Below are 12,588 nucleotides of genomic sequence, written 5' to 3' on the forward strand. Positions count from 1 at the left end.
TGTCCTGTCAGTCTATCAGTGTCTCAGAATGAAGAATATTCAATAGAGAATCATTAATACCTCTTTCTACAAACTAAACAATTGCTGAAGGTCATACCTCCAAACACTGACCAGAACAAAAACTCTTTGGACTTTTATCAGAACCATTCTAATGTTGTACAACTGTAAAAGCTCTTAACTAGATGTCCTTCCAGTGAAATAAGAAGTGGACTAATGATGCTGATCTGCCTCATGCTAGGTAGGTCATGAACCTTCTTTCAATCCAGTTTCACTCTATAAATAAAAAAAAGAACTGGATCTAAAATGAGTGCTGATGTAACCATGTGTTTCCCTCGATATTTCAGGCGTTGGTATAAGAGAATGTTCTAAATCTTGAATTGTGTCACATAACTGGAATCCAGTATTTCAGCGTTATTGGGGAGGGCTTCAGCATCATATGAAGTCAGATGTTCAAGCACATGAGGAGTGATTGATGAAAATCTGGTCTTAGCTGGGTTTTGTTAAACAGATCTGCAGAATCTCATGCAAATATTAGGACTTCACAGAAATACAGAAGTATGCTGTTCAAGATGTGCTACAGATTGACTTATGTAGTTCAGGGATTTAGAAGGGAAACTTAAATATTAGGAATGGGAAAAGTGCTGTTGCTGCTTGATTCCCGGTACCTGGCTTTTTTTCTTAAGAGAACATGCATTTCTTTTATTCTGGCTTATACATACTGGTTTTAGCTTTTGTAATCAGGCATGCGAAGTTTTTTGTGAGTCTGTCAGTACAGATGTGTTCAGTGTAGGTGGTGAAAAGGAAGAGAAATGATTTTAACAAAATAAATATTAAAATGATCTTTGGGGCATATTAAAACCAAAAAGGCTTTGATAGGAGGATGCAGTTTTATTACTTCATAAAGACTGAAGTTTAGAGTGACCAAGAGCTTAGTCAAAATCTTTGTGTAGTTTTTAATGTAATTTATAGACTGATGGTTTGTTTAATTTTTTTTACCTAGGTATTTTTTTACTTGTTTCTTTCAAATTTAAGTATTCTTCTCCTATTTCTACAGCATAAGTCTTCAAGGGAGAGAAACTACCTTTCTGTACAAAATGAATGCCCTTTCTTGAAGTCTGATAAACTGCATGCCATTAAAATTGGGAACTTAGGAACAGAGTATCAAGCTAATGATCTGTTTAGCATGATATTCCATTTCTTAGCATTGTCATTATGAAATTCTTCAGAATAAGGTGCAAGAAACTGTAAAATAAATCAAGCTTCTAGAAGCTTCTTTTAAACCTGTCATTTAATGATAGATTTATAAAGGAGACAGCTTTATAAAACAGCATTTCCGGTTTTTAAATTGTGTGACATAAAGAAGCCTGGGGATGGGTGTTTGTTTCAGATTTTCTTTTCTTAGTTTCAAAACAGTAAGAGAAAATATGTCTCTTCTTTGTACAGCTGCGATAAAGAGTTGTAGTGACAAAGTGATAATATAAAGCTGTATTTCACATTGCTTGCATGTGGTTAGCTACAGTTATTTTACTGCTAAAAAGAGAGCTGGATCATGTATGATTTCTTAAACCTGAAGAGTGGATACCTAGCTAAATTCTAGATGAGAGAAAACAGTTGATGGGAGAGGAGAGCACCAGGCTTCAAAGTATATGTGTTATTTTCATATTCCTGGCTGTCAAAGGTATGCTTACGGAGTCTGTCACAGTTCTGTGCTTTGCTGCATTGATATTTGGGTATGATAGGTTGTATGATAGAATACTAAACATTCTCCTCTGTTTACTATTTATCTTCTTTGTTTCTGTACTGTGCTATAGCAATCTGACTTACTGGGTTAGTGACAATCACTAGTGAATCTGTTGGGCCCTTTTACCAATCCAGAGCTTCTTCAATCCACCATCATTTATAGCTGCTTTGAGCCTTAAAGCCTTAAAAGAACAAGCTTTAGACAAATATAAACCAAAAAATGCTGAACAAAATTATAAAACCATGAAAGCTAAATAAAAGAAATTAAACAAATTAATTAAAAATTAGTTGTCTGCTGTCTGAGAAATTAAAATTGAGTCTTCCTGCCTTTTACCTAGGCTGCTCATCATATGTATGAAATCTGTTGATACGGAAAAGGAGCAGTGGTGAATTTCAGACTTGGTATTTATACAGTAATGGTAGTATGTTACTGTGCTGGGATGTAAGGTTTCAAAGGATGCCTAGCAACGTAGAATTTCACCATGAGTCTGACATGACTAAGATTTCAAAGAGTGGTTGAGGCACTAAATGAATTTCAAATTAGGAATAGGAAATTCAGACCAGTATTACAGTTGATTCACTGTAAGTTCTGACACTTCTTATCCTTTAAGGATGTTCTCACAGTTTGGCAGAATTGTGGTAGTTGGTGTCTCAGAAAAAAAGGCAAGGATGTAATTTCTCTGTTGCACAACGTTAAATTCTGATCAGTATTCAGTAAAAAAAATTCAATGCTCAAGACAAGGCTTTCCTTGAATTTTATTTTTACAGAGCTAATCTTCTATCCTGGGCACCTTTTCAAACCTTTTAAAGCTAAATGGTGATATTTGCCAAATGGACATTTTCTGTATCTGTGGTATTTATATTATAGTTCCATCAACCTGCTGATGAACTTTATACCAATTTCCTGAATAAATGGTGAAACAGTGAATACAAGATGTCATCTTACTGAAACTCTACAAATGTAGTGAGTCTCAAAAGAGTGAATTTGAGGTAGGCATTATATGTCTACAAAATTGCAGTCCAACACTTCAAGGAAAATATAATGGATTTGGGCAAACAGTGGACCTGCAGTTTCATTTGTTTTCAAGTTCTCATATTCATTGTGCCAGATCACAATTGATGCTACATAGAATTAGCCAGGGGTTCTCCTCTACTGAATTACATCCACTGGAGAAGGGAATGCCTATGGGAAACAGCTACTCTGACACTCATTCTCAAAAAGAAGTGGGGCCATGTGGAATGCACCTAGGGGTATTAAGGGAGTTGGCTAAAGTGCCTGCCAAACCCCTTTCCATCACCTACCAGCAGTCTTGGCTGTCTGGGGAAGTTCCACTTGACTGGAGGCTGGCAAATGTTATACCTGTTACAAGAAGGGCCAGAGGGAGGATCCAGGGAACAGCAGGCCTGTCAGTTTGACCTTAGTGCCAGGGAAGGTCATGGAACAGGTCGTCTTAAGTGCTGTCGCACAGTACACACAAGACAACCAGTCGGTAAGGCCCAGTTGATATGGGCTTATGAAAGGCAGGTCCTGCCAAGCTAACCTTCTTCCATGACAAGTCGATTTGCTCAGTGGATGAGGGAAAGCCTGTGGATGTAGTGTACCTGGACTTTAGTAAAGCCTTGGACGCAGTATCTCACAGTACCCTGCTTGAGAAACTGGCTGCCACTGGTCTGGTAAGGCACACCGTCTGCTGGGTTAAAAACTGTCTGGATGGCTGGACCCAAAGACTTGTGGTAAATGGAGTTAAATCCAGCTGGAGGCCAGCCACAAGTGGTGTTCCCCAGGGCTCAGTGCTGGATCCAGTTCTGTTCAGTGTCTTTATCAATGACCTGGACAAGGGGATCGAGTGTACCGTGAGTAAGTTTGCAGATGACACTAAGCTGGAAGGAAGTGTCGATCTGTTTGAGGGTTAGGAGGCTCTGCAAAGGGATCTGAACAGGCTGGATCGATGGGCTAAGGCCAACGAGATGAGGTTGAACAAGTTCAATTGCAGAGTCGAGGACTTGGGACACAACAACCCTGTTCAGCACTAGAGGCTTGGGGAAGAGTGGCTGGAAAGCTGCCTGGCAGAGAAGGACCTGGGGGTGTTGGTTGACAGCTGACTGAACGTGAGCCAGCAGTGGCCCAGGTGGCCAAGAAGGCAAATGGCATCTTGGCCTTTATCAGAAACAGTGTGGCCAGCAGAACTAGGGAAGTTAGTGTGCCCCTGCTGAGGCTGCACCTCGAATCCTGTGATAAGTTTTGAGCCCCTCACTATAAGAAAGACCTTGAGTGCATCCAGAGAAGGGCATCAAATCTGGGAAAAGGGCTGGGAAATAAGCCTTATGAGAGGTGGCTGAGGGAACTGGGATTGTTTAGACTAGAAAAAAGGATGCAGAGGTGAGACCTTATCACTGTCTACAACTACCTGAAAGTAGATTGTAGAAAGGGCAATGTTGGTCTCTTCTCCGAAGTGACAAGTGGTAGGACAAGGGGGAATGGCCTCAAGTTGTGCCAGGGGAGGTTCAGATTAGAGATTAGGCAATTTTTCTTCACCAAAAGGGTTATTGGGTACTGGCAGAGGCTGTCCAGGGTGGTGGTTGTGTCGCCATCCCTGCAGACGTTTAAAAGACAGGTGGATGAAGTGCTTAGGGATATGATTTAGTAGTGGGCGGGTATGGTTGGATTTGATGATCTTAAAGGTCTTTTCCAATCAAGTGATTCTTTGATTCTATGCTTCTATGAAAGAATGGCTCAAACTGGCTCTAGCATATCTGGTGATACTAGGATTGTATAAGTTATCAATCTATATGGTAACTGAATTAACAATTTTACTGTAATGCTCATGCTGGTATGAATTGTCATAAGCTGTGGAAGCTTTTCTCGTCGGATACCCAGGCCTAAGTGCTCTAATTTAGCTTCTGTACATTCTGATTTTATATGTGGTTATTTCTGTCTGTCATTCTGTGTGAATCGTGGATGTGTGTAAATTAAAATAATGTTTGTGTGAGCTAAGAATTTACCCGGAATGTCTCAGAATATTGACACACACTTTGTACTGCAGAATTACAGCTGCTCAGTGTTTGGAGGATTCATTTAAAGACTAAACTGTCTGTATATACCTTGATAAGCATTAGCTCATTGGAGCACTATTAATTCTATATTGAAAGAAAGATCATTTTTTAATGATAAAATTCAGCAGACTGCCTTATAGGCCTAATTGACATATAATGTATTACTTGCTTAGTTTTAATAGGTGGGGGTGTTCCAGCTAGTGTCTGTTGTTTGTATGTATTTAAGTAAATAGCACAATGAGTTTTAGAAGAGGAAACTTTTAGAAACAGAAAACTAATCCTGGTTCATTTTGTTTCTTAGCCAAAGTGAAAGGGAGGAATTTGAAACAGAGTTCAAGCAGAAGTATGAACGAGAAAAGGTTCTGCTAACAGAGGAAAACAAAAAACTTTCAAATGAACTTGATAAGGTAGGTGCTGATTAGTTTTTCCTGGATTTTATGCTTTGTATTTTTCTTGTCAAATGACATTTAATAAATAGGCATGTTTAAATCATAAGCCCTTTAAAATGATATACATGGAGTAAAAAGACAGACTCGATTAAAAATTGATATTTTTCATAATTTTCATTTGTTAATATATTTCAGTAAAAGAAGTCTCTCAAATGAGATTTGTTCTTCTGAGCAGGCCTTCCTTTAAAGTCTATCTGATCTCTCATTCCAGCTTGACTTTCTGAATAATTATTTAGTGTAATGAAGGTTTAGTTCTGAATACCAACTGAGGTTCGCTGTGGCTTTTGTCTTGCACAGTGGGCATGTATGAAAGACAGCTACATGAATGCAAGTGAGGTTAATTGCTACGTATAACCTGTTGTACTTACAGATATGTATTTAATTTCAATTTCCCTGCCTGCAAGTAAGTAAAATTAAAAATAGAAGAATGTGAGCACCTGTAGAATCTCAGGACTGACTTAAACCTGTATTTGTTCCTCTCATTCTTCATGGTTACTAAACAAGGGAGAGGTTTAGCAGTTTTATCTGAGCTATAACAGGTTTTGTGCCCTTGCTTTGCTTCTTTAATGTAGGGTTTTTTCTATATAGAACATTCCACACCTATATGGTACGAAGCAGAAACCATCTAAAGAGTTGCGGAGATGTTTGGACACTAATTCTCAGAAAACTAATCAAATTGTTAGAGTAAAAATGTAGTTCTAGTCCTTAGAAATGACCTTTCAGTATTGCTAAGGTCATGCGTGAGAACAGATTCTGTATTTTATTGTTATATGGTGTTTATTGTGATGGATACTACCAATTTTTAAAGCAGATGCATGATGTGGGAGAGAGGAATATGTGGCTTTGAGTCTGAACAGATGGAGTCACAGCAGCTTATGCATTTAACAAGTTATTTATATTCTCATTCAGCTGACCACCATGTTTGAGAGGCTGAGTATGAATAACCGGCAGCTGGAAGAAGAGATGAGAGACCTGGCCGATAAAAAGGAGTCCGTGGCCCACTGGGAGGCCCAAATTACAGAGATCATCCAATGGTGAATACTCTGCTCTAATGTTGCAGAATCCCCTCAGTATGCGCTAGGGATGTTACTGAGTTTTTCCCTTTGTATGTAGCACTTGTGAGTGCTTATGATGAAATCTCACACTCATCTAGGATTCTGCTGTCATTTTGCTTGAATTTTCAATATCTAAATGCAGAAAATTGTGCTCCTCCATAAGAGCAGAAGTGTCTTAGCAAATTTTAAGTGCAGAAGAGTCATGGCTGTTGGGTTTGGCAGTGGCTTTGGAAGAATACTGGAAGGAGTGGTGCTGAGCTCATGCCTCCAAGAGGAAACAAGACTGGGAGAAACAGTGGCTGAGACTATTTGTGTCTTAGCATTATTTTCGTTCATCTGCTTGGATGTGTCAGAATGAAACAAATATAGTGTAACTTTTATGTGATTTTTTTAAAGGGAAGGCATTTGAGACTACCACAAAGCCAGTCAAAAAAAGTCTGAAAGTACATTTGCTAAATAATGATGTAATGTTTCTAAAGTCTTCTGCCCAGCTGTAATAAATTAAGGAAAAAAACACCTAAGTTGAACCACTTAATAGAGGGAAAGATTGTTTTGTTTAGGTGGCCTTTATTTTTCCTCTCCATGCCTCCTTTTCTCCCCTCTCCTTTTAGGGTCCATTGCTGAATTTAGTATCTACAAAAAGAGTTTGCATCCAGACTTTTTTTTTTACAGATCATTCACCTCTGGGAAGAGTTCATCATCATATACTCTTTTTTTTTTTTTTATTTACTACTTGCTTATTTCCCTTCCCTGCATTTTTCCTATCTCATGTTAGTGAAAAATTTTAATTTGCTGTGTCAAAGCAAAAATGGGAAACACTTATTTTAATGAAACTTAGTTTGGTATTGTTTTAATGTCATTATCATTTTTTTGTCCAAATACAGAGAAGTTTGGCTTTTGACTATAGACGTGTGAATGGGTAACAAGAAAGAAGGGCTGTCCTCTGGGTTTCTGGAAGTGTTTTAAATGGTGTTTGGTACATAAAATTATGTAACGCTGATCTGTGTTGTGAAGTCCATAGTGTCTCAAGGCCATTGCATTCATAGCAGAGGTTCAAAAACTTTGAAGGATCCACTTCATGCATGTTCTTTTAAATCTTGTCTCTTGCAACTGTGAGAGTAGTAGATAGCCTGCATCACAGAAATTTAAAAAACTACGTACAAGTTGTTTAAATGAACTGTTAATTTATTATAACCAGTCAGAAATATCTGTTATTTCACATCCCATATTGTTTTAAGGTTATCTGTGTCAGTACACCAAGGTAACCAAACCCCATTTTTGAGATTTATGAGTGAAAGAGCTCATAAAACTTGGCAGTTCTAGAAAAAGTCAGAACTGTGGATTGGTTTACTTAACACTATGTAAAAATTTACCAACAGCCATCAAGAATGTAATTTCTCGGATTTTGAGAGTATTTAATATTTTAGCATGAACTACCAGTGTGGGTAAGGTACTGATAAAGCATCTTGTTAGAGATGTCGCTGTGGAGTACAAGATGTTTGGGATTGAGTTTTTTGATATCTCTAAAGATACTTAATAAAAAAAGATCAGGCACATGCCAGACTGCGTTTCTGAATAAAAGAGACCATTTTACTGATAGCTGATGATACTGTGGCGTCTTTTGGAAAGAATGGACCTAAAAAAAATAATTACTTGAAAAAAAATGGAAGTACTGTGGGCAAGCATTAGGGAAATTAAAAAAATCTGGCTTGGTTCCAGATTACAATCACTGTACACATCTCAGTTTTCCCTGTATACTTCTTTCTTCTAATGATATTTTTTTCAGCTACCTGAGGCCATGTCTGAGTTCACATTTTTGTTCTCATTATGTTTAGATCTTCTACATGTTATCTAAATAATCTGTTAACATCCGTCTGTTGTCCTTAGCCACAATTTCCCTGGGTAACCTGTGCCAGGCAACCACCCTCCCAGGAAAAAAATTCTTCTAATCTTCATCTCCTTTCATTCAGCTTAAAACCATTCCCCCTCATCCTATCCCTGCACTCCCTTATAAAGATCCCCTTCCCAGATTTTCTGTAGGCCCCTTTTAAATACTGTAAGGCTGCTATGAGGACTCCCTGGAGCTTTTTCTAGGCTAAACAAGCCCAACTCCCTCAGCCTGTCCTCACAGGGGAGGTGCTCAATCCCTCTGATCATCTTTGTGGCCTCCTCCAGACTTGTGCTAGTAGATCCATGTCCTTCCTGTGTTGAGAACTCCAGAACTGAATGCAGTACTCCAGGTGTGGTCTCACGGGAGTGGAGTAGAGGGGCAGAATCGCCTCCCTCGACCTGCTAGTCACACTTCTTTTGATGCAGCCCAGGGTATGATTGCCTTTCTGGGCTGCAAGTGGGCATTGCCAGCTCATGTTGAGCTTCTCATCCACCAGCACCCCCACATCCATCTCTTCAGGGCTACTCTCAGTACATTCTCCTCTCAGTCTGTATCTGTGCTTGGGATTGCCCTGACCAAGGTGCAGAATGTTACATTTGGCCTTGTTGAACTTCATAAGGTTTGCGCAGGCCCACCTCCCAAGCCTTTCCAGGCCCCTTGCCCTCAATCCCTCTACCCATGTCTCCGAAAGAGATGTAAAATTCTCGTCCCAGTATGTCCCTGTGTGACGCCACTTGTCACCTGTCTCCGCTTTGACGTTGACCACAACTCTTTGAGTTCGACCATCCAGCCAATTCTTATCTAAGGAGTGGTCCATCCATTTAATCTATGTCTATCCAGTTAAAAGAGAAGAATGGCGTTGGAGCTAATGAAGGGTAGAGCTTGTATAATCCCTTCTCAAAACTTAACAGATTTTTCACATAATACTGCTTTAAGATACATATTTTGCGTGCCTACTTTCTGCTTCTTAAATTAAAATGGATTTTGCCTACCATCCTCTTTTTGTATCACGATGCATGAAGGATAGGAGGCAACAGAAGTAATTAATTACTGGCTTTGTTAGTGGTTTGCTCAGCACCCTTTAACAGTTCAAGTGATTTATTCTAGCCCTGACTTAAGTAACACAAGCCCAGGGAGTCCATTATTTTCTTGGAATCGTAGAATCATACAATCAGTAAGTTGGAAAAGACATTTGAGATCATTGAGTCCAGCCATACCCATCCACTATAAAATCATATCCCTAAGCACTTAATCCGCCTGTCTTTTAAACGCTTTCAGGGGTGGGGATCCAGCCGTCCCCCCGGACAGTCTCTGCCAGTGCCCGATAACCCTTTTGATGAAGAAAAATTTCTTCATGTCAAATCTGAACCTGCCCTAATGCAACTTGATGCCATTTCCGCTCATCCTGTAGCCAGTCACTTGGGGGAAGAGACCAACACTCCCGTTTCTACAACCTCCTTTCAGGTAGTTGTAGACAGTGATAAGGTCTCCCCTCAGCCATCTCTCATAAGCCTTGTTCCCCTTCCCTAGCCTCGTTGCCTTTCTGTGGATACACTCCAGTACCTCAGTGCCTTTCTTGTAATAAGGGGCCCAAAACTGAACACAGTATTTGGGGTGCAGCCTCACCAGTGCCTTATACAGGGGTGCAATCACTCCCTGTTTCTGCTGGCCACACCGTTTCTGATAAAGGCCAAGTTTCACTCTCCAATTCTTCAAGTCCCAAGTCCTCGTCTCTCTGCATGTATAGGTATAACGTATGGGGTTTTTTCCTCCCATCTCAGTTCTCAGCAGTATTTCCCTGTAATCACTTTTCAGATGCCATTCCCACTCCCGCTGGCTTCCCATTCCTCTAATCCTTACTATCCTCTTTCCTCATGTCCAATTTTTGTTCTGTTGCACAGGAATCTTCTTAAGCACCAAAAGGAAGAGGGCCTATTAGCAACAAAGTGCCTCTACGCTCTCTCTAGTGTCTCTTTACCAACATCACTCAAAATCGCAGGGCAAGCCATTCTTATAGAAAACCATTTACAGACCAAATTCTGCATACGGTTGTTTGAAACTCATAACAACTGGCATACTGAGGGGAAAATGATAACCTGAAAATATCTAGGTGGGGTGCAGAAGAAGAAAAACATGTCCATGATTCAAGGAAGATTCTCTCCTGCATTTTAGTGGTACCTCTGTATCCCAGAGTAGAAAAATTTCTCACAGGGCTTATAAGAATCACTTTATTCTTTTAGGAAAAACAATGTAGAGATGACACTGCTTCAGACAGGTGCTAAGGGAGAAAAATTCCAGACCAAGTGGCTAAAATCTGGCAATAGTAATGAACAAATAAGAAAAGTTATGTGGTTTAATAAATGGTGGGCTGGAGGGCTGAATCTCTGCAGATAAGAGTTACTGGGTGATTGTGAGCAAACCATTTCAACGTCACTCAACGATAAAACTGGTGCTCAGTCAAGCAACTAATATCAGCTGCCTAGGAGGTTATGGAGCACTAATACACTAGTAACCCTGTAGTTATTTCAGTATAATAAAGAAAAAGGTCTCCTCACTTGAAATACAAAATAATCTAATTTCAAGTAGTCTAAGCATTTGGAAGCCATTACAAGTACTGAATTGGGGGAATTGCTCTAACCCCACTATTACATCTAGAGACTCTGAGTTCTGTTAAGTCCCAGACAGTTCAGTCCTATTCTTGAGAGTAGCTTCCATGGGAAGCCCAACATGCAATAGGTACAGATTGCCAGAGTGAGACTTGGTAAAAATCAAGCTTCTGCAAGTTCTTCAAATGTACTTCACAGTCAAGGAAGGGGACGTTGATATCCAGCATATCCAAAGAACTGCAAATGTCCCTTATATCACCTTTTTTTATCACTGTCACCTGAGGATGTGAACTGAGCAGAGACTGCTGTGCTGCATTTCCCTGCGATCCAAATAAGTAATATACCAGCATCAAAGGAGACAGAAGTTGGGATCAAATCAACTTCCTTAAAACTATTATGTCCATTTAAACCGTGACTCCAATAGAGAGTATAGGGGGGGCTTCTGTTTTTCTGAGCTGCACTGTAGTCGACTGTAGAAGCAAATCAGCACCACACAGCAGCTTGGATAAAGTGACGCTCTTTGCGTTTGTTTTGCAGACATTTGTCACTTCCTGCTGTTCACCGGAGAATGCTACAGAAATAAGCAGTCTGCATGACACAGCAAACTTCACTCATGCAGAAAATGAAGATGGAGGCTTATGACAATAATCTGAAAAATCTTTAATTATTAATCATTTTTCATTATGCTTTTTGGTTTAATTTGGGGAGCTGTTCTTCAGATTAGCATAGAATTGCTAGGTTGGGAAACACCTTCGAGATCATCAAGTGCAACTGTACCCGTCCATTACTAAACCATATCCCTAAGCACTTCATCCACCTGTCTTTTAAACACCTGCAGGGATGGGGGAACAACCACCTCCCTGGACAGCCTCTGTTAGTACCCAATAACCCTTTCGGTGAAGAAATTTTTCCTGATGTCCAATCTGAACCTCCCTTGGGACAGCTTGAGGCCATTCCTCCTCGTCCTATGGCCTACCACTTCGGAGAAGAGACCAACACCCACCTCACTACACCTCCTTTCACGTAGTTGTAGACAGTAGTAAGGTCTCACCTCAGCATCCTTTCCTCCAGGCTGAACAGCCTCAGTTCCCTCAACCGGTGCTCGTAAGACTTGTTCAGACCCTTCACCAGCTTTGTTGCCCTTCTCTGAACACACTCCAGAGCCCTCAAGGTCTTTCTTATAGTGAGGGGCTCAAAACTTATCACAGGATTCGAGGTGCAACCTCAGCAGGGGCACACTAACTTCCCTGGTTCTGCTGGCCACACTGTTTCTGATAAAGGCCAAGATGCCATTTGCCTTCTTGGCCACCTGGGCCACTGCTGGCTCACGTTCAGTCAGCTGGCAAACAACACCCCCAGGTCCTTCTCTGCCAGGCAGCTTTCCAGCCACTCTTCCATAAGACATTGAACAGAACTGGACCCAGCACTGAGCCCTGGGGAACACCACTTGTGGCTGGCCTCCAGCTGGGTTTAACTCCTTTTACCACAAGTCTTTGGGTCCAGCCATCTAGATAGTTTTTAACCCAGCAGACTGTGTGCCTGACCAGGCCAGTGGCAGCCAGTTTCTCAAGCAGGATACTGTGAGATACTGTGTCAAAGGCTTTACTAAAGTCCAGGTACACTACATTCACAGGCTTTCCCTCATCCTTTGAGCGGGTTGACTTGTCTTGGAAGAAGATCAGTTTAGTTTGGCAGGATCTGCCTTTCGTAAGCCCGTCCTGACTGGGCCTTACCAACTGGTTGTCTTGTGTGTGCTGTGTGACAGCACTCGAGATGACCTGTTCCATGACTTT

At 40.6% G+C, this 12,588-nt stretch overlaps 1 protein-coding gene across 9 annotated transcripts in view; it reads left to right on the forward strand.

Moving 5' to 3' along the window:
* The window catches only part of CDC42BPA (CDC42 binding protein kinase alpha), a 199,690-nt gene that overhangs the window by 135,393 nt on the left and 51,709 nt on the right, over positions 1-12,588 (forward strand). For all 9 annotated transcript variants that reach the window (XM_054061341.1, XM_054061334.1, XM_054061336.1 and 6 more), the window contains exons 17-18: positions 5,096-5,201; positions 6,153-6,277. In XM_054061341.1, coding sequence (XP_053917316.1) covers positions 5,096-5,201; positions 6,153-6,277 — 231 coding nt within the window. The remainder of the gene's footprint in view (positions 1-5,095; positions 5,202-6,152; positions 6,278-12,588) is intronic.

The sequence above is a fragment of the Cuculus canorus genome, chromosome 3, assembly GCF_017976375.1.
Source record: "Cuculus canorus isolate bCucCan1 chromosome 3, bCucCan1.pri, whole genome shotgun sequence".
NCBI lineage: Eukaryota > Metazoa > Chordata > Aves > Cuculiformes > Cuculidae > Cuculus > Cuculus canorus.